This window comes from Anguilla anguilla, chromosome 10, assembly GCF_013347855.1.
Source record: "Anguilla anguilla isolate fAngAng1 chromosome 10, fAngAng1.pri, whole genome shotgun sequence".
Lineage (NCBI taxonomy): Eukaryota > Metazoa > Chordata > Actinopteri > Anguilliformes > Anguillidae > Anguilla > Anguilla anguilla.
In genome coordinates, this window is record NC_049210.1 from 15143969 (window position 1) to 15162591 (window position 18623).

General features: G+C 43.2%; 3 protein-coding genes across 3 annotated transcripts; all 3 read left to right on the forward strand.

Annotated features, from left to right (window-relative positions):
- The first annotated feature begins 231 nt into the window (after positions 1-231).
- Positions 232-10752, forward strand: hps4 (HPS4 biogenesis of lysosomal organelles complex 3 subunit 2). The gene is made up of 13 exons (XM_035379529.1): positions 232-519; positions 1187-1299; positions 3059-3149; positions 3403-3546; positions 3894-4001; positions 4511-4627; positions 4812-4906; positions 5176-5248; positions 6439-6551; positions 6762-7602; positions 7957-8083; positions 9084-9195; positions 10096-10752. Exons 2-13 carry the CDS (start codon positions 1268-1270, stop codon positions 10265-10267), a joined length of 2025 nt encoding a protein of 674 aa, XP_035235420.1. The 5' UTR covers positions 232-519; positions 1187-1267; the 3' UTR covers positions 10268-10752.
- Positions 10753-11984: 1232 nt separating this feature from the next.
- Positions 11985-14204, forward strand: si:ch211-170d8.2 (uncharacterized protein LOC571755 homolog). The gene is made up of 3 exons (XM_035436238.1): positions 11985-13031; positions 13296-13446; positions 13580-14204. The coding sequence occupies exons 1-3, from the start codon at positions 12617-12619 to the stop codon at positions 13929-13931; spliced, it is 918 nt and encodes a 305-aa protein (XP_035292129.1). The 5' UTR covers positions 11985-12616; the 3' UTR covers positions 13932-14204.
- Positions 14205-15080: 876 nt separating this feature from the next.
- pop5 (POP5 homolog, ribonuclease P/MRP subunit) lies at positions 15081-18058 on the forward strand. The gene is made up of 5 exons (XM_035435909.1): positions 15081-15189; positions 15864-16006; positions 16234-16383; positions 16735-16818; positions 17276-18058. The coding sequence occupies exons 1-5, from the start codon at positions 15170-15172 to the stop codon at positions 17386-17388; spliced, it is 510 nt and encodes a 169-aa protein (XP_035291800.1). The 5' UTR covers positions 15081-15169; the 3' UTR covers positions 17389-18058.
- The last annotated feature ends 565 nt before the right edge of the window (positions 18059-18623 follow it).

The following is an 18623-nucleotide window of genomic DNA, read 5'->3' on the forward strand; positions in this document are numbered from 1 at the left end:
TTATACTGGGTGTTCAAATTGTCTATATTTTTTCTGGCAGTGGGTGGTGCATTGTGACTTAGTACAGGCCTTTGGAGCAATTCTGTTTGCATATTGAGGTTTTGGAAATAAAATTTTTCCAACTCATGTTCCGTCTGCATTTGTAAACCTGGGGAAATAATTTCGTTTTAGAAGAATGAGGATAACAACGAGGAAACCAATCCGCTCTGTTTGTCCTTGCGGGTCCTTGTACTACAGGAAGGTTCTCACATGACTGCGTTCTTGTGACTCGCATTTAGTCTACTTCAATAAGTCGAATGAGTTTAATGGCGAAGTGAAACAAAAAACGTTAAGAAATAGACAGTGCAAAACTGAATCGACCTAACACAAAGTTATAGTTTTGTTACTATTTTTAAGCCGGTTTGCCAAATTAGCCGGCTAGTTAACTGCTTTCCAGTGGAAGTTACTAGCTGACTAGCTATCAAGTTCGCTTCTGTTCTGTTGAACGACAGCTTCGCAAACTGGTTCGCAGGGAGAGAGGTAATTATATATAATTAATCTTAACATTATAACAACCGGCAAGCTACGTATTTTTATTTATTGCTAGTTGTTACAATGGAAGATGTTTGAACTTAGTTAATGGCTAAGTCAGAAAAGTTTGGTAGTTGGAAAAACCTTAACCAATCACAATGAAATTGGGAGAATCGGATCTCAAGCTAGCTGTCGGTACGTTTGCTCACCTCGGTAAAGAACTATAACGTTAGCTCGTGCAGTGCATCGTTTTGTGACGCACCCACGAAACGTCACTTCGCTGTGTAGCTAGCTTCAGTGTTAGCTGGCCAAGTCAGTGGACCACAATACAGTATTTGGTAATCGTTAGCAGCTGACGCCGCGGTGCTGGTTTCACAATCTGTCAGATAGAAAGAAGTTGGCGATTTGGAAAACAAAAAGCTGTCAAAGCTTAACAAACATTCCTGTTCTGAAATATTTTGACTCGCGACAACGTTACTTTTCTGCCACACGGCAGGTCCAGCCAATATGCAGAATTAAGCGTTTCCGACCACAGCACAGTTTATTTGTATTTTAGATGATGCAAAAAAAATAAAAAATAAATTTCTTCACTTTAATGTGGAATTTACAGTTTGTTGAGCATCAGTAAACAGACATTATTTGCACGACACTAATTTTTGACCACTATGCCGACAAGAAGAGGGATGGAAAAGGAAGGAGCGAGGGGGGCTGAAGAGGGCTGCCTTTGAGAAACGAGTCACTGGATTTTCCAACCCTCATGGCTGAAGCCGCTACACCGGATCCGCGATGGTGAGGCTAGTATATTCGTCTCTCAGTGTCATTAGATTGCTAGCAAAACCATACGCTTTCAAATTCCTTTTGCCAATGCCAAAGAACCATGCATTCCTGTTTATTGTCCCCCTACATTTCGTGGTCATACTTTACCAATAGTCAAAAGCTTCCAGCCTGTACTTTTCAGATTGTTCCATAAGAATCAATTCACTGTACCATACACTATAGGTCCTAGGTACTTAACCATTTGATAAGTTTTTATTGTGTTGGAAAAAGTTTTATTTTCATAACCATGATGAGAATATAAAATCTCTTCGCTGCCAGATTTCAGGGTTAACAGGTTTGAATGCTGTATTTTAAACCATAGGTAACTTAATCTTTGGAGTTCGCCCTTGTTTTGTTATTTCGTAATGTACAGCAACGACAGTGCTATACTACTTTATTAGCTGTACAAAGCTGTAAAAGTAGGCTATCTAACTGGGATGTTCAGAGCAGGTAATCTTTGGTTACTACCTCAAGGGTAAATATTGGATGAGAAATTAATATCATTTGTGAATGCTAAGGTATCTCCATAATAAGTGTCTTGGCTACTTGGAAAACATTTCTAATGATAATAAGTATGTAATGAGACAAACTGACAAATTGCAGATCACAACACATTGAAGGATAGTTTGGTCTCATTATGCAGTTTTCTTGTGGCTTTTTAACATTACTCCAGTTCATTGCTCATTTACTTTTACATTAATCCAGCTGTCTCCCATGCAGATAGTCAACTGAAACTGAAGGGCTGCAGCAGACCCTAGTGAATGTAACTTCAGTGTGAACTTTTTGTTTATTTGTGTATTTACTGTTTTTGGTTTTTTGAGAACTTCAGTTATTTAAAGTAACAGTTAGGAAAATATTAACACTTAAATAAATTAATAGGTAGACAGTGCGTACCATTTTGTTTCCCGCATTCTTCTAGATTAAATATTTGAAGACCTGAATATTAGATTAGATGATTAGATTAGATTCAACTTTATTGTCATTGCAGAGAATACACGTACTGAGACAACGAAATGCAGTTAGCATCTAACCAGAAGTGCAAAAGAAGCAGTAAAGTGCAGTAAGGTGTATGTACATATATATATATAATATAAATGTATGTATAATATAAATATAGAATATGGAAAATGAAAAGCGAAGTTATATACAGTATGAAAGTGAATAAAGGGGATAGCCCCCCCCCACCCCCGGGGGTATCCGGGGGTGGGGGGGGGGCTATCACCGTGGTGCAGAGTTCAGCAAGGTGACAGCTGAGGGGAAGAAGCTGTTCCTGAACCTGCTGGTCCTAGAACGGAGGTTCCTGTAGCACCTCCCAGAGGGAAGGAGGGCAAACAGACTGTGGCTGGGGTGAGAGGTGTCCCTGGCGATGCTGTGTTGCCATACCAAACTGTGATGCAGTTGGTGAGGATGCTTTCAATCGTGCAGCGGTAGAAGTTCACCAGAGTCTGAGGAGACAGATGGGCTTTCCTCAGTCTCCTCAGGAAGAAGAGACGCTGGTGAGCCTTCTTGACCAGGGTCGAAGTGTTGAGGGCCCAGGAGAGGTCCTCGGAGATGTGGACGCCCAGGAACTTAAAGCTGGTGACACGCTCAACCTCCGTCCCGTCGATGCAGATGGGGGTGTGCGTGCCTCCTTTGGTCTTTCTGAAGTCCACAATGAGCTTCCTGAAAGAGGTAGAATATGCTGTGCTTTTTCACCTTCTGACTGAGAGCCGTTTGGTCTTGTGGTGCCCAGGTGCTGTTACTTCTTCCTCTACGATGGGTCAAAGGTCAAGGAGGAAGGTGACCCAACGAGTGCAGGCATCTGCTACTTCTACCCGACAGAGGTAGGTGACATTATGGGAGGGGGTGGGCTCTTGAATGTAACTATGTATTGATGTAATTACAAATTTACCACTGCTTCGCAAAATGGTTTATTTGGGAATATTGTCAAATTAAACGGCAAGGAAACAACAGATAGGACCGGTAAGGCAAGGGGGTCATTGATCTGTGAAAGTGGAAGAAAAAGAGAGACAGGGAAAGGAAGAAAAGAAAAAACAAGTGTTAGGCTGACTGCCAAGCCTTCTCTTTTTCTCTCAGACAGCAGCGGACCAGCAGGACCTGTTGTGCGGGCAGCTAGCTGGTGTGTGCCGATGCGTGTCCGAACTTTCCTGTTCCCCCGTGCGACTGCTCCGGCTGCGCAGACGCAAGTTTGCAGTTTGCACAAGAGGGGACTTCCTGTGGGTGAGCAAAAGAAGGGGAGGGGTTTTCTTTTTTGGTTTTGGTGTAAGGGGGCTGGGTTGCTGTACCTACAGGAGCAGTTTGTGCATTTTACCAAATTGCCAAAGATTGCAGGTTCCAGTCCCTAGCACGGCATCTGCAACTAATTTATGCTGCAATGACATATCAGACCTGTTACAAACAGTTAATTTTGCTGCCGTCTGACAGTGCTTCAGTCCTCTATGCTGCCCTCTCTTTCTCCCCCTTTCTTCTTTCCTCATCTCCCCCTTACTCTCTTCTCCTCTCTGTTCTTTTCCATTCACTTGGCCCCTCTTATACACTCTCATCCTCCTCCTCCACCCTGCTCCCAGGCACTAGGATGTGCAGTAGACATTCCAGACATCAGTATCCATGGCTTTCTGGAGCAGCTCATAGGTCTCTTCTGTTTTTACAATGGCCCTGTTCGAGAGAGCTACCAGGTGCAGTTTTTTCATTTCACTTCAATTGATTTCCGGCATTCTTATCCATTTCCTCACATAGTAATTGTTGAGAATGAACCAAAGAATCATCCTCAGTAAATCTCAATGCAGTAGTTATATCTACCTCCCCATGCTGTAACTCATTGGACATGTTGTACTGTATGTCAACTAAATTGTGTGCTCCCCTTCATATCCTATTAAATTTGTATTTTAATAACTCAGTATTTTGAGTTCTTTGAGTGTTTTTTTTTTTGTTGTTTTTTTATTTAATTTGATTTGTGAACCAGATACTGTGTCACAAAGAGTGCAGTTCCCATCTCTTGCTATTATTATTAACATTGGGATGCATTTTCTTCCATTAGATTTTTTGTCTTCATCATTATTTGTTTATTGTTTTTTGCGAGAAAACCATTTTTTTCTGAGTGGTTTACTTTCTCATTAGTCTTTAATGCTTGGGAGCAAATCATTAAACTGATTGTTCTCATGAGCCAATGCGCTTCACCCCAAAGCTTCGCAGTAAGGAGGAGTTGGCAGCACAGTGGGGGAAGTACCTCTCTCACCTGCAGGGCGGCGCCACCGAGCTCCATCACATCTTCAGCTCCCTGCGCACCATTGATTCAACACATGTATGTATTCGCTGTGTGGATGTTTTTTTGTGGAGGGAAGCTTGGGAGGAGTGGTTTATAGAACCCTTTATTACCTATGGTCTGATTTCATATTTTCTTTCTGGATCATATAGTTGTGATGATCGGTATTTGTACCTGGCCTTCGTGGTCTAATGGTCATCGGTGACACCTCTCTCACTTTCAGATTGACCCTCTGCTCCTGCTGAAGGCTGCTCTTATTCTTCAAGCATGCCAGCGCTGCCCCCTGGTGTTAGCAGGGTGTATACTGTACTGTGGCAGGTAAGCAAGCCTATTTATCTGCCCAGCACTGCATCTGTCTGTCAGAAACTACCCCAATTAGTTCACAAACATTAGAAAAGCAATACGTCATGAGCAGGGACTGAAAAGGGGGGACAGGCCCCCAGACCCGAGGAGCCAAAATCAGTCCTGGTTCCTCCGGTGGAAAACAGGCTTCAGTTCTGAAAACAGTTCCTGAGTTCCAGAAATCGCCTGTGGTGGAAAAGGGGCTTTTCTGATCTTTCTCTTTCTGTCTCTCTTGTCCTCTCTAGGGTTGTCAGCACACAGATGCCCCCTGACCTTACGGCAAAAGTGCTGGTTCACGAGACCGAGGCATACAGCCAGGTAATAAAGCTGACACACCTTGCACGTTGTTTGGTTTGTATAGGCCCCTTCAGAGTTTGTAAACAGTAATGATGTAACAAATTTGTGTTTGCATTTTGGCAACAGAACAGTGTTGGAAAGCAAGTTGAGTGACTATGTGAAACTCCTGAACTTGCAAGACTGGGCTAGTTATTGTAGTAAACTTACCCGACCAACCGGTGAAAATATTCCAGGTCCCTTCGATACAATCGAATGGGGCATCATGTTTACTGGGGCACGATGAGTGCCAGTGTGCCTAGATGAGATGGGTTCATAGCCTACTTCCTGGGCAGATGTAAAATTGAATTAATATGGCACATATAATATATACACAAAACTTCTTAGCTAGCTCAGGGTTGATGTTCAATGTAAAACAAGCATTCTTTACCATACATTTCAGCTTCTGCAATGAAGTTGATTTAGATTTTTTAAACTAGCTGCCGCGTGATTGGTGTGAACGCTAGGCAGCGTTGCCAGATGGAACGTAGAGCAATATCACACTGAGACTTAAAAATTTCATCAGATCAGATTTTACCACAAACTATCATACATAAAGATCTGACCTGGAAACATAGCTGTGTAGGTCACTGATGGGGGCTACTTAACGATTGTGGACCTGGGCAGAATGGGCTCTTTTTATAAGCTTAGCTATTTTGCCCAGGTTGATTGGGCCTAGATGTTTTTGCAAACAAAACACATTTATAAAAGATAAGAATAGATAGTATTCATATTTTTGTCGCTGATATACAGTTCCCTACGCAATTAATAGCAACACAAATGAAGATGCTGTCACTGTTATATTTCATGAAGATTTAAACTTGATTTTCATGGATGTGAGTTCTGGGGACCTGTGCCCAAGTAGAGCTTTAAGTCTAGCAATGCCTCTGGTAGAGGATTTTACAGAATGGTTCCTGATTTGTGGCCAGATATATACACTTTTTTGGTTGAGAAAGCTGTAAATTGAACCGTCTGACATTTTCTGTATTTAAGTAGTTGTGAAAAAGATGTTGTATGAACCAACTCCCTCCCTGTCAGTCCGCTTTCCATGATAACAAAGCCATACTTTCGTTTCCATGCATTTTCATGTTTTTGATGACGTGGGCCATGAAATGGTCTATATGCACTCTTTAGCTTTTGCAGTTGCCTTCACATCTTCTATTCTCTGCCACTAGGATCTGGCCAATGGGGTGACTCCTACGGAGAGCAACGTTACTTCCATTCCTGTGTTCCTGACTCCCTCTGAGCTCCATGCTCTACGGTGCCCCCCTGTGGACTGGGCATGCAGGTATTCTCCACAATTGACCGCTCAATCTCTACTCAGTTTTAAGTATTACAAAGAGAAATGAAGATGTGTGACTTTGAGAATGATCAGTTGCTCTTATCAGTCAGAAAATTCCTCTCACGCCCTTAACCATTCTTTCCATGACACTGTTTCCCCCTCAAATTGGCGGCCATTTCTTCAGCCTTAGCCTTACGCATGATTTCTCTCCTGTAGGTCTCACTGCCTACCTCTGCAAGCTAACCACACCAAGAAGTCCCGCCTGTCGCGAACACTGTCCGACACACCTGATCCTGAATCCGGCCTGGACACCACGTACCGCACCTCAGACTCCCACCAGACGGTGCCTTGCTCCACTCCCTCCTCCGTCTCAGACGACCCGTGCTTCAGGCCGAGCCCCTCCCTGTCGGTCTTCGGCGATGCCCCTTTCTCTCAGGACCACTCGGGGTCATGTGATCAGGTCCTAGCCAACGGGACGCTGCAGCCAAGCATGCAGGAGAGATCAGGGGCACAGGAGCAGGACGAGGAGATCTTGGGGGCCCCTCTTCCTGCTCCTCCCCTCAAGGATGAAAATGGGGAGGACTGTGAGTCACGTGACAATGGTCATCAGGGGGGAGGCGGTGACAGCGACAGTTCAAAGCAACAGGACGGATGTGGAGAACAGGGACAGCCTGCTAACGAAGAGCCTGGAAACGAAACTGGGCCGCAGGGACCCAGACAACGGAGTGATGAAGAGCAGCTGGAAAAGATTGACCGGCAGGAGCCAAATGATAATAAAGGAGGAAGTGAGCAGGATGGTGGCAGAAAAGGAGAGGAGATGGGCAGGAATACTGAGCATAGGCTCAGGGGTACAGGGGTATGGGGGGTTTGCAGTGAGGAGTCCCAGAACAATGAGAGCATCCAAGGAGGCAAGACCCCACCCTACACGCCTGCCCTTGGAGCCCTACCACCCCCCCTGGTAGCCATGGCACTGTATCAGCACAGGGTGCGAGGGCTGGTGCTGGCTCTGCTGGTGGAGCCAAACTTCCAGAGTGATGCCGCGGCCATGGAGGAAGTGGTGAGGCTGGGGGGTGGAGATATAGAAGCAACTTGTCAGAATGCAAAATGGAAGCAGATTATTGGTGATCTAAAATTTCAGTAGACTGCATTGCAGAGTAACCCATTCATTGTACAAATAGGACCTGTTGACTGATTTGCTTCTGAATAATTGTGACTACAGGCATTTCCTTGTGAAATCAACCAGAGCCCATCAATCACTACTTTTCAATTATGTTACCTAAGTAGAATAAAATAACGAAGCTGTGCATGTTAATGGATTTCGTGCACCGTCACGCCATTGGCTCTTTCAGAGCTAGCTTGCATAGCATTGAGGTTCATTTGCTGAGTGAAATGTCCCCTGGTGTTTCTGCAGCATTACAGCAGCCTGGCGTCCCTAAACGGGCTGGAGGCCCACCTGCGCAGCACCACGGCAGGGACCCCAGGGCCCCCCGGGGGGTACACCTTCGCACACCATGACTGCCTGCAGAACACGCTGACCAGTGAGAATCCCGTCAGACCTTTAGCCTGTGTTACCATGCGTGTCTCCTCCCGTCTGTGAGCTTGTCTGTGCCCATTCTCTCTGTTTTTGCTTGTCTTGACCATCTATCTTTCACCTCAAAACATACTTTGGCTTCTAGATTTTGCTCTACATCTCAATCTGGGTTTTTTTTAGGCTGCTGATGCGTCAAGCTGATGAATTGAGGCTTGACAGAATGCCCATCGTTTGGGGCAAACTAGAATTTTAGTATCACTCATGCACATATTTACATTGAGCTTTGTTTTAAATTGGCTCAAAGTTATGCTTTCTTGTTTGAATGGCCAAAAGTTACAAATGCAACAAAATGATATTGCTGTACAAAGTACAGTGGTGTGTACAGCAAAATGATGCCTCTGGAGCTTGTATGTTTTTATAATCCTTCATCACGTAATACACGATTGCCCCTCTGTCAGCCGTTTCAAAGCCGGCAGGTCACCAGGTGTTTCTGTATTTATTTACATATCTTACATCGCATCAAACCAATTGAAATATATATTTTTTAATTCTAGAAAGCGATATATTCTTTTAACTTGTAACTTTGTGACTTGTTCCTTTAACTGTAACTATCATGCATGTGTAAGTGGAATTTGCAGTTGGCTCAGAGATTTCTGGCACATCTTTAGGATTCTGCATGCTGAATCTTGGCAAGACAGGTTCTGTCGTACCGCCCTTATTTCCAGCCACCCTATTACATTGGCCATTCAGGTCCTAACAAAGTCCTCTGTACAAAGCCAGTAACATAGCTAGTTACTGGCTTTGTACAGAAGAGGCGTTATAGGGGTTTATTGTTGAATGTCCCTTCCTGCCTGTCAGTGCGGCCGTAAAGTGGCCCTTCTGTGCAGCACTGTGACCTGCGCCGCTGCGGCCGTAAGCCGTGCTGCCTGCACGCTCCGTCGTCCGCGCGCGCTAACGAGCGCACTCACGTCTCTAATCGCCGCTGCCGCGCGTGTGTCTGCCCGCAGCCAACCTGTCTGGGGGGGCGGGCGGGCCCCTGGAGCGCTCCTTTGTGAGGGCCACCTCTCTGCTGCACTCCCATTTCTCTCAAGCTGTCACCCTGCAGGAGGCCATTGTCAGGTCAGAGCCTGGGTCGGGGGAGGGGGGTCAGTGGGGGGGGGGGGGGGGGGGGGTGGGGGGGCGCGGGGTCACTCATTACAGCCAGACGGGGGAGGGGGGTGCCGCTGGCTTTCAGAGCAGCGTGCTGTACGTCAATGTTCAAAGCTGCGTGTTCTAAATCAGTGCACGGTGTGCGCGTGTGTCATTACAGTCCTTGGAAGTGCTCCGTTTTGAACGTGAAGCAAACAGTCCTTGTAGAAACCTCAGATTTAACGAGCACTTAATGTTTGCAGTGGGCACTTAATGTGTGAGTGGGGGGAAAAAAAAAACTAGAAGCACGTGCAAAGAAAGTAAATGTCATGTTTAATTAACCATTCATATAAGAATCACGGGCTCTGTGCTGGTGTCGTATGATGGCTAATTAAACATAATGTCTTTATTTAGTGTGGTCCCTGCTTATTTAGTTGGCTTTGAATGTGGAAAATGCAAGGCTGTGAAAATGCTTGTATTTAAAAAAAAAAATTTAAGTATTAAAGGTACTTGAATTTTCTCCTGTTGGCTTTTAAATTTAATGCAATTCCATGTTTTTTCTTAGTTATACATCACATACAACAGAAATCCTAACTTGTAATTATCTGTAAATTAAAATGCATGACCATTGTTTTCCAAAGCACACAATCCCTCCGACCAACTGCTTAAAATTTGGTGGTAATATCAAGAAAACCTTTTTTGGTCCTAGAACAGTCCTTGAATTTTAGATCAGAAACACTTTTAGACTGCTGTATAATGCCTTAATGCAGTGTTGTTTTTGGCAGCAGAGTGCGTAGTCCTGTGTGTTGTCATCCAGTGCGCTGCGTGTTAACGTGTGAATGAAGGTGTCCCGTTCCTGTACATAACGCAGTGCGTGATGTTGTGTATCAGGAATGCGGGGTCGGCTGTTTACGGGACCCGCAGTACGGCCCAGGAAACGTACTTCCTGCAACAGGGGGCCACGGTGAGGAACTCCGGAGTGCCCAACCCCCAGGACAGCGCCTTCTCCCTGCCCAGCAAAGCCCGGCACCGTCTGCTGAAGCACGGCGTCAACCTGCTGTGACACGGCGCTGAGAGCCGGGTCCCGCATCATTTCCTGCTCCGGGCATGCTGTCACTCACGCCTACGCACTCTTATAGTCCTTTAAGTTATTACCTGTCTGTCAAACATGTATATAATGTACCCGCAAACATGCTGTAATACTCCGAAATGCTGAAGAGCTATTTCTTCTGTTACACACTTTTTTTCTCTCCAGTGCACTTCAACAGGTATCTTTTCTTTTTACATTTATAACTAAGAGAGAAGGAGGCAGTCACAAAGTTTGTTGAGAGGCAGTGGTTTTCAAAAGCAATCCTCGCTATGAAACTGCCACCATGGCTGAGGTGACTGAAGATGTGTGATGATTATCAGAAATCTGAACTAAGCATGGCTGCAGTAAAAAGGTTGACAGAAATAAAATCATGTTGACAGAAATAAAGCAAAGGATGAGACAAGATGCCTACAATGCTGAAACCTCAATAAAGCAAAATAAACGATGCTGTTACTTGACATGCATTTTTCCATTTTGTTATATGTGAATGTCCCCCATTTGAGTAAATGAGTAAATAATGAATGTGCCTGTGAACGTGTTTTTAAATGGAAACCTCTGCATAGATCCAGGGAAGGAGAAGGGGAATATGTGCCCCCCAAACTTTGGCAAAGCATAAAATTCCCCTAACCCCCCCCCCCCCCTTCTCTTGGGGTAGATAGCGCATCTTCTGAGCTCACATGCATCATATATAAACTGTACATAATACACTGAATTAAAGTAATTATCCAGTCCCCCACCACACACACACACATTATGCAGGAATGTGGCAGGCCATTCACACTTTCTGTAGCATGGCTGTCCGAGCCTGTCCTGAGGTTATCCCACTCCTGCAGGACTGTCCGTTCCCCAGAAACTCTGCCAGAGAATTCAGTCGTTCTGTCTGTGGCTACTAGTTCTGCAGAAATCCTGCAGGAGAGTTCCAACCTTAGATCTCTGAATCTTACCCTGGGGGTTGGGACTAAAGCAAAAGGTTTGTGGTGATATAAAAGCCTTGTAGATGTATACATTTTATGTAAAACATGAAGGTTGGTTTAAACATTGTAACCTTATTTAGTAATGTCTCGTTTCTCTTCTGTTGGACAAATGAAAGAGCTTTAATACGTGTTGCAATTTATAGTAATATCAATAACGTTGTGGAAATCATATTGAAATGTTAATTGTGTCAAGCCAGTGTACAGTTAAGCCATGTATGATTGGTCTATGGATACCGTCAACATTGTCACCAACATCCCATTGAAAGCTGTGCCTCATAAAATGTATAAACATGTAACCAGTAAGAACGCATTGACCAAGTGGAGTCATTAATAGAATATTTATAGTAATTTCAGCACATCACATTAAGGTCAACTGGACAAATGGGGAAAGTCAAAATGGATTTTGTTGTGTCTGTCAAAAACTGCAGGGAGTTCCAAATTTATTTAGAACTTTACAGCTTTTCCTTGAGTGGGCCCTATGTCTGAAATAAGTCTACTTTCACAAGCTGTTATATCTCAACAGCCTATTTGCACTTCAAAATAATGCAGTGGTAATTTACCTTTATATGGCACAGGATGATTCTGTCGTTTCCACTTCTAATACAAATATACTGAGAAAAGCAACTTTTACTTTTAACTGTGCGACATCTGTTTAATATAAATTCGAGAGTATGTTGCCATTTAACTCGCATGTAAGACCAGTTTATTCATTAATCAATGCGTTATCATGGTAATTCCTAATGTAGCTACTGCTCAACCTCAATGCATAGTGAAGGTTACGTGTATTTATGAGTTGAAATAACAAAGGTAGATGTAGGTTACCTTGTGACTGAGTGAGGCTATAGAGAACGTAAGAGTCGCGGAGGTCCGGACACTACATTGCTTGCGTGCTATTGGTCAAGTGACAAATAAAGTTTTATTCTCGTTCTGTTGCTGTTGGTTGTCTTGCAAATTAGTTCGATCTTAATGGTCCAGATATGGCGTAATTAGGGTCATTAAGGCTCCAGCTGAATGTGAATGGTTTGGTGTCGCCGCGTTTAGAGCATCTTATTATGCATACACATTGAGAGGGTCAGTTGGGGGTGCAAATGGGTGGGATTGTGGGTACGAACAAAACAGGGGGAGGAGAGAAGGCCGACATAATTCAAATTCAAAGTGGCGAAGTGTCTCCATTGTCAGAAATGAGGCGTACCCATATATAGCTAATCACAGCGTCATGCACTGCATTTCAAATAACTGGCCCGCACAAAAGTGGAGTCTAGTGAAACACTAAAGCCATACTGTTGGCTATACCTGGTTGGTTACATGAGATCGGACTACCTGAACAGACGCGCATATTCACACAGCCATGACCAGGCCCGGCTACACACGGATTGCTCTACTCTTTTTAATTACGCTGGCCGGGACCACCGGGGGCCAGTGTCGTACGCTGCAAACCTGGATTTCCAAGTCCTCATTTTTTCCTGACGGACATGATGTCTTTAATACATACGTCCAACCAAGACGTCGGCGGCGAGACACATTGGAGACTCAACGGGAACATTGCGCGCTCTTGGCTGCACCGTGGATGGAGTCAACAGGACATTTCGAAGGCGAAGGACAGTTATACAGGCTTAGGGTGCTCTCTTTGTCGGAGGAGGGTCCACGGCGCACCGTCTTCCCCGAGCAGCCGCTTTTTCGTTTCGTTCGACGCGTTTACCGGTGCTGTCAGATGGGTTTCCATTGTCGGGGAGTAAAGGGCATTCAAGGCAGACTAAATGGAGGTAAGGTATAAGGTTAACGTTGTTATTATGCCGGCATGATACAACCATACAGTGACAGTTACTGTTACATTAATTGTCCAAGCCTTTTTTATGTTATTAACATGGCATCAAAAATTATAGTTAAGTTGACATGGTTTGTATTTTTTCTGATATTTGTGGGATAAAAAATGGAGTAAGGAAGGAGCATAAAACAATGGCATATAAAGCAACTGACCAAGGGAGTATGTATTCTCAGTTTTTCATTCTCCTGCTCTCGTTTTTCAGGCTCTGAAGTGGAGTTTTTGCTCAGCGCGGATGTCCTGTCAGTGCCTGTGGTGAGAGCTGAAGTGCATCTTCACATCGTAAACCCAAATCACCTTACAGTGGAGCCATGGCTGCCCGCTGTGGCAAAGCGTGATAAAAGATCATACACACGGTAAGGCCCCTGTCTTACAATCCTACCACTGTTTTATGTATCTGCATTTGTAACTTTGTAACTATGGCTGTGTGTGGAAAGGGGTCATGTGCCTTTTGAGACATTTGTGTTTTACTCACTTTCTCCTCTGCAGGTACAGCATATGGTCAAAGGATGAGGTGGTGGAGCTGCGAGTCGACCTGCTGTTCCTTTTCCAGAGCCTCCAGGCGGTGACCAGGGGTGTCCAGCGAGGACCCGGACTGGCGGACCTCCGAAGGGTGGGGCGCCTGGCTAGGCTGAGGGGAGAGAGCCTGGGGGGTGGTCAGAATCCTTGGTCTCTCCAGGACACCGATGGTGAAATGTGGGGGGGAGGGGAGAACTTTCTGAGGTCTGCTCTGGAGCTTGGCCTGCTGCTGCACTGCAGCAGGGGAGGGGCAGAGGTGCCATGTGAGGAGAATGGTGTGAGCCTTCTCCACGCTCCTTTCATTGCCCTCTCCTACAGATAGAACCTGCACTCTTACTCAGTCCTCCATTTCCACATCTCCATTTGCTTTCCTGGGCCTTACCTGCCATTTTGGAAGCTCTGTGCACTCAGATCTCCCAAAACTCCATATCCCATAATGCCTGGGTAATTGCACTTCAGTAAATGCTTGAATATTTTAAGTTATATTAAATGTTTTTGTTCTGTTGTTTGTAACAATGTAGTTTTGTAAACCTGTAAATAGTGTATATAACCACATAGCTTATATCAACTGTACTTTTGTTTTTATTAAAATATGTTTGAGACTATCATTTGGTCGTGTCATTGTTTTTTAAAACAAGGAGTCAATGAGTCCTGAGAAGTGGCATTTGTGAATGAGACTATCACAGGAAATGGCATGGAATAATCAATGTCAGTGGCTGAGAATAATTGCAGTATCAGTCTCCATAATTGTCCTCTCTGCTTTAGAGTTAAATATGTTTCCTGAAATAAAAGGAAAACAACAAAGAAAACCCATTCATCATATCACATCTTCCTCAGGAAATCAAAGTGCTTTAAAATATGGTGTCTAAATTCACTTATCATAAGTTTGTGAAGCTTGAATGAATTGATGTGTTGTTAAAAAAAGCACAAAATTTTGAGAGAAGTTTCCCTGTGCTATCTCAAATATTCAATCGCATGCTTTCATTAGTGCTTGCATGTCACTGAAACTTAGACCTGTAATAACACTCGCAAAGAGAAAGCCTTTTAAAAATATGCAACTTTTGTCGTTGCATATAACACAGTGTACAAATAGGCATTTACAAAAGTTTATACTCAGTTTGAAGCATGCATTGCTACTTATTGGTTAAGCAATCTATAGCAGACTTGTGGATTATTATGAGAAAGCATATACAGCACCACACATTAGACAGGACAGTGCCATAAATACAGAATACTGTAAGTCTGGTTAACACCTCCAGATAAAAAGCTTGTTGAGCCTCTTACAAATGGCCAGTTATACATTACTGTTACAATAAAGGATGATTCGAAATAGAATGTGTGTACATTGCTCGAAAGTGTCTGAAATCACAATAAGATCCTCTGGCGCCATCTTTCGTTAAATAAATGAAATTGACACATTGTTGTCATTGGGTCATTTTGCTGCCAGTCATAATTTACCATTTTTTTTCCTGGATAGTCGAGCTCTGTTATTGGCCAATACAGATTGGCTACCGGAAGTCATATTGGATGGTGTAGGAAACTGAACGCACGCGTTTCGGGATGGTGCGTTACAAATCCAGGTAGTTAATCAGTTCATTGTATTTAAGAAGTCCATACTGTTTCAAAATCTAGTAACGTTAACTACATAATACTGGCATAGGAAAAATTACATGAATATATCATAAGATGTAGCAGTATACACCGTAGATGATTGCTGAGATTTCCAATCAGTTGTAACGAAGTCAACATATGAAATGTTTATGTTAAATTGTTTAGATTGTTTGCTAGTTTCATTTACGATAATAAGGCTTATATTGTCAAAAGTTATGAAAAGGAAACCAGAGTACCTTCGATAACAATAAATTCTGTTGCGGTAGATTAGTTTTCCAGTGTGTCTAGCAAGATCACGCGTCGCTAACTCGGTAGATTAGCTGGATAGCAGTTAGCTGGCCACAATCGGCCACCACCGAATCATCATCTGGGGTCGAATTGCAACCGATTTAGTGCTGCAGTGTCCAAACTCGCCTCCCAACAACTAATACTAGTTTGGGCTACTTGGCTTGATATTTTTGCCTAGGATTACATTGTTTCGTGTGTTAAATGACATGGATTAGGGAAAGTCTCAAATGAAAACTGGACTGTTTTCATGTGAAAAAAATGCTCTTTCTAGGAGTACTGTGTAGCTTTCAAGTTGGTTTTAATACGTTAAATGTGAATGTGTGTGTTGTGAAAAGATGATTCTTTCTTCCTGTAGGTATCTGCTTTGTGAGTTGTGCGTGTCAGAGCAAAGTAGTTTGCAGCTGCTGGATGACCGAGCTGTATTCACGGCGGTGAGGGGAGCAGTGTCTTCGGCCCACGGGGACTACGGGGCTGCTCTCTGCAGCACCTCGTTTGCAGGTGTGGCAGATAACAGCATAATATACCGTATTGTAACAAACTGTTACCACTTACAGCATAATTTACCGTATTGTAACAAACTGTTACCAGCTGTAGCATGTATTACCACTGAATATATATTACAGTTTTTCCTAATTTGGGGAATGAACTCGCTACCTCTGAGGTGACAACCTCAGAGTGCACAGGCTAACTTAGAGGTTTTATGCTGTTGTAACATGTCTCCTCAGTGAAATACCTGAATGCCCACACTGGAGTGGTGTTCCTGCGCTGTCGAAAGAGGCACTACAGACTCCTCTGGTCTGCATTACCCTTCATTACCAGTGTGGAGAACCGAGGCCAGAGAATCCCCTGCTTCATTAACTGCCTGCATATTGGAGGTGATATCCAGATGGCTATTTTTAGATCAGTACAAATGCTAGATTTACTAGTAAAGAGTCTGTCATATTGTAAACTATATAAAATGGTAGACCCGACTAATTTTTTTTTATCCTTGAGGATATGTAAATCACACACAAACTATGATGTTTTAAACTCATGCAATGTATTGTCATTGTTGTCTTACATTTTATTAGCAATCAAGGGATTGTATTTGTTGTGTGATGGTATTTGAATAAGTGACCATGTTATTTTTGGATGTAAATTTATGGGATATGGTAAATTGTGATTAGTAGTTCTTGCTCACTTTTGCCTCCAGAATAACAGCTCTTTTTTTCCCCCTTTCTGTGCAGGGACTATTCGCACGTGTCAGAAGTTCTTGATCCGATACAATACTCAACAGCTCCATCGCATGCTCAGGCTTTGCCACAGTGAGGGTGGGTACCAGGCTCTGATGTACATGCATGTGGCACATGATCATCTGAGCTTTTCATCCCAACACAGGAACTCCCTCACTCAACTCCACCTCCTCAGTTGGGTCGTTGAAAGGTCTCTGGCACAGCACTTATGTGAAGAATAACTAATATTTCACAAAGGTGGACGGCAAAGCCTATTCAAAGCAGCGAACTCAAACACTCTCTCTCTCACACACACACACACACACACACACACATACACACTTGCTCCATTGAATAATTTTATCAGATATGTAGAGCAGTGAGAGACCCTAGAATTATTAAAGATTCAACTGTACTCACATTATGACTCACAGAAGATGGGCTGAATTACCTGTTTTCATTGTTTCATTTTCTCCAAGAGTTGTGTCTTTGTTGCATACTGGAGTGGGGCACTGTAGTTCTGTTTCTTGAACTCTTTGGTTTTCTATTTGTGCAGCGGAGAGGTTGGAGGTGCGCAAGGCTGTGCTGAGTTGCTCTCTGAAGAGTCTTGAAAAAGAGGAAGAGGATGAAGATGTATTTGGGGATGAAGAAGAGTGGGGGAAAGGTTAAATTACACACACTTACAGACTGGTGGTACTGTGGCCTGGACAGTACATTTTCAGCCATGGTTGGTTGAAAGCAGGTGTCTAAAAACAATATATATGGCCAAAAGTGTTACTTTACTGCATTACTTTGTACTGAAATATTGATGCCTAATAGTGCACTGCAGTACCCTACCCACGACAGCTTAGTACTTCACTGTGCGGGTGATTTGGCCATCTAAAATTGGTTGGAGAGTAAATCCAGTCTAGACTTGCATCTGAGATGTAGAGCTTCGTGGGACTTTCAAAGTTTCAGTTTTGGTTACAACAATGCAATATTGTATTTAGTGGTGATTAAAAAAATGTAAGATAATGTGTATTTAAGGATTGTTTCTTTTTTCTTTTTTTTTAAGAAAAAACTATTGCCAGCTGATGTTTGGCTCAGCTACAGTGACAGTTCCAGAAACATTGACACATTTTATTTGCTGTATTTTTCTGAATAAAGAAAATAACATTCCAAAAAAAACAAAAAACACTTGACCCTATATAAATTTGCTCCGTGAATTAATTACATTATTAATTCCTAGCCGTTTACTGCATTTACAAAGAAATTGCATTGTTATTTCAGAGGTATAGTACGTATAGTAGTTGACCTAAATGGAGAAAATTTTACATTAAAAATGTTTCCACACAGAGAATGGTGCTTTCCCTCCCCATTATTCTGCCTCACGTATGACTCATTCATCCACGTCTATGCACAGCCGAAACTGTTGATAGAAATCCAAGTGGAATAAACTGGAATATTATAAATGAGGAATACGGATCAGGAAACTGAGAACGTGCTCATTCAGCAGATCTGAACATCAAAAGCAGAGGGTTCCTGAGGGTGTTCCTACCAATAAATGTATATCTGAAAAAGACATTGTTGGGAAGCAAAGTACTTTGGGCGTGTGGGGGAAGACTGTGATTGTACTGCTAGTCTGTGAAGTGAGTCGACAATGACCGAAGGTGTATCCGCACGCTGTGAAACACCACAAAGACAGAAATCCATTTAAACCATGTTTTATATTGCTCACACGCGGGGATATTTGTTTTTACGATGTAACCAATAGCAATTAAATAAAACATTATGGGAAATGGAAATTTATCTAGGTATCGTTACAAAATATATAGGCCAGCAAAGGCTAAAAATGCTATGTGACAGTTACATATTTGACAGGTTGTAAATAGATCAGGAAAAGATCCATCCTAGTTTGGGTTAAC

Coding starts and splice junctions, on each gene's coding strand:
- hps4 (XM_035379529.1), top strand. CDS start 1,268: ATGGCTGAAGCCGCTACACCGGATCCGCGATG. Junction 3,547..3,893: donor CAAGAGGGGACTTCCTGTGG/GTGAGCAAAAGA, acceptor CCCTGCTCCCAG/GCACTAGGATGTGCAGTAGA. Junction 8,084..9,083: donor CCTGCAGAACACGCTGACCA/GTGAGAATCCCG, acceptor GTCTGCCCGCAG/CCAACCTGTCTGGGGGGGCG.
- si:ch211-170d8.2 (XM_035436238.1), top strand. CDS start 12,617: ATGACCAGGCCCGGCTACACACGGATTGCTCTACTCTTTTTAATTACG. Junction 13,032..13,295: donor TCAAGGCAGACTAAATGGAG/GTAAGGTATAAG, acceptor CTCGTTTTTCAG/GCTCTGAAGTGGAGTTTTTG. Junction 13,447..13,579: donor GATAAAAGATCATACACACG/GTAAGGCCCCTG, acceptor TCTCCTCTGCAG/GTACAGCATATGGTCAAAGG.
- pop5 (XM_035435909.1), top strand. CDS start 15,170: ATGGTGCGTTACAAATCCAG. Junction 16,384..16,734: donor TAACTGCCTGCATATTGGAG/GTGATATCCAGA, acceptor CTTTCTGTGCAG/GGACTATTCGCACGTGTCAG. Junction 16,819..17,275: donor CAGGCTTTGCCACAGTGAGG/GTGGGTACCAGG, acceptor CTATTTGTGCAG/CGGAGAGGTTGGAGGTGCGC.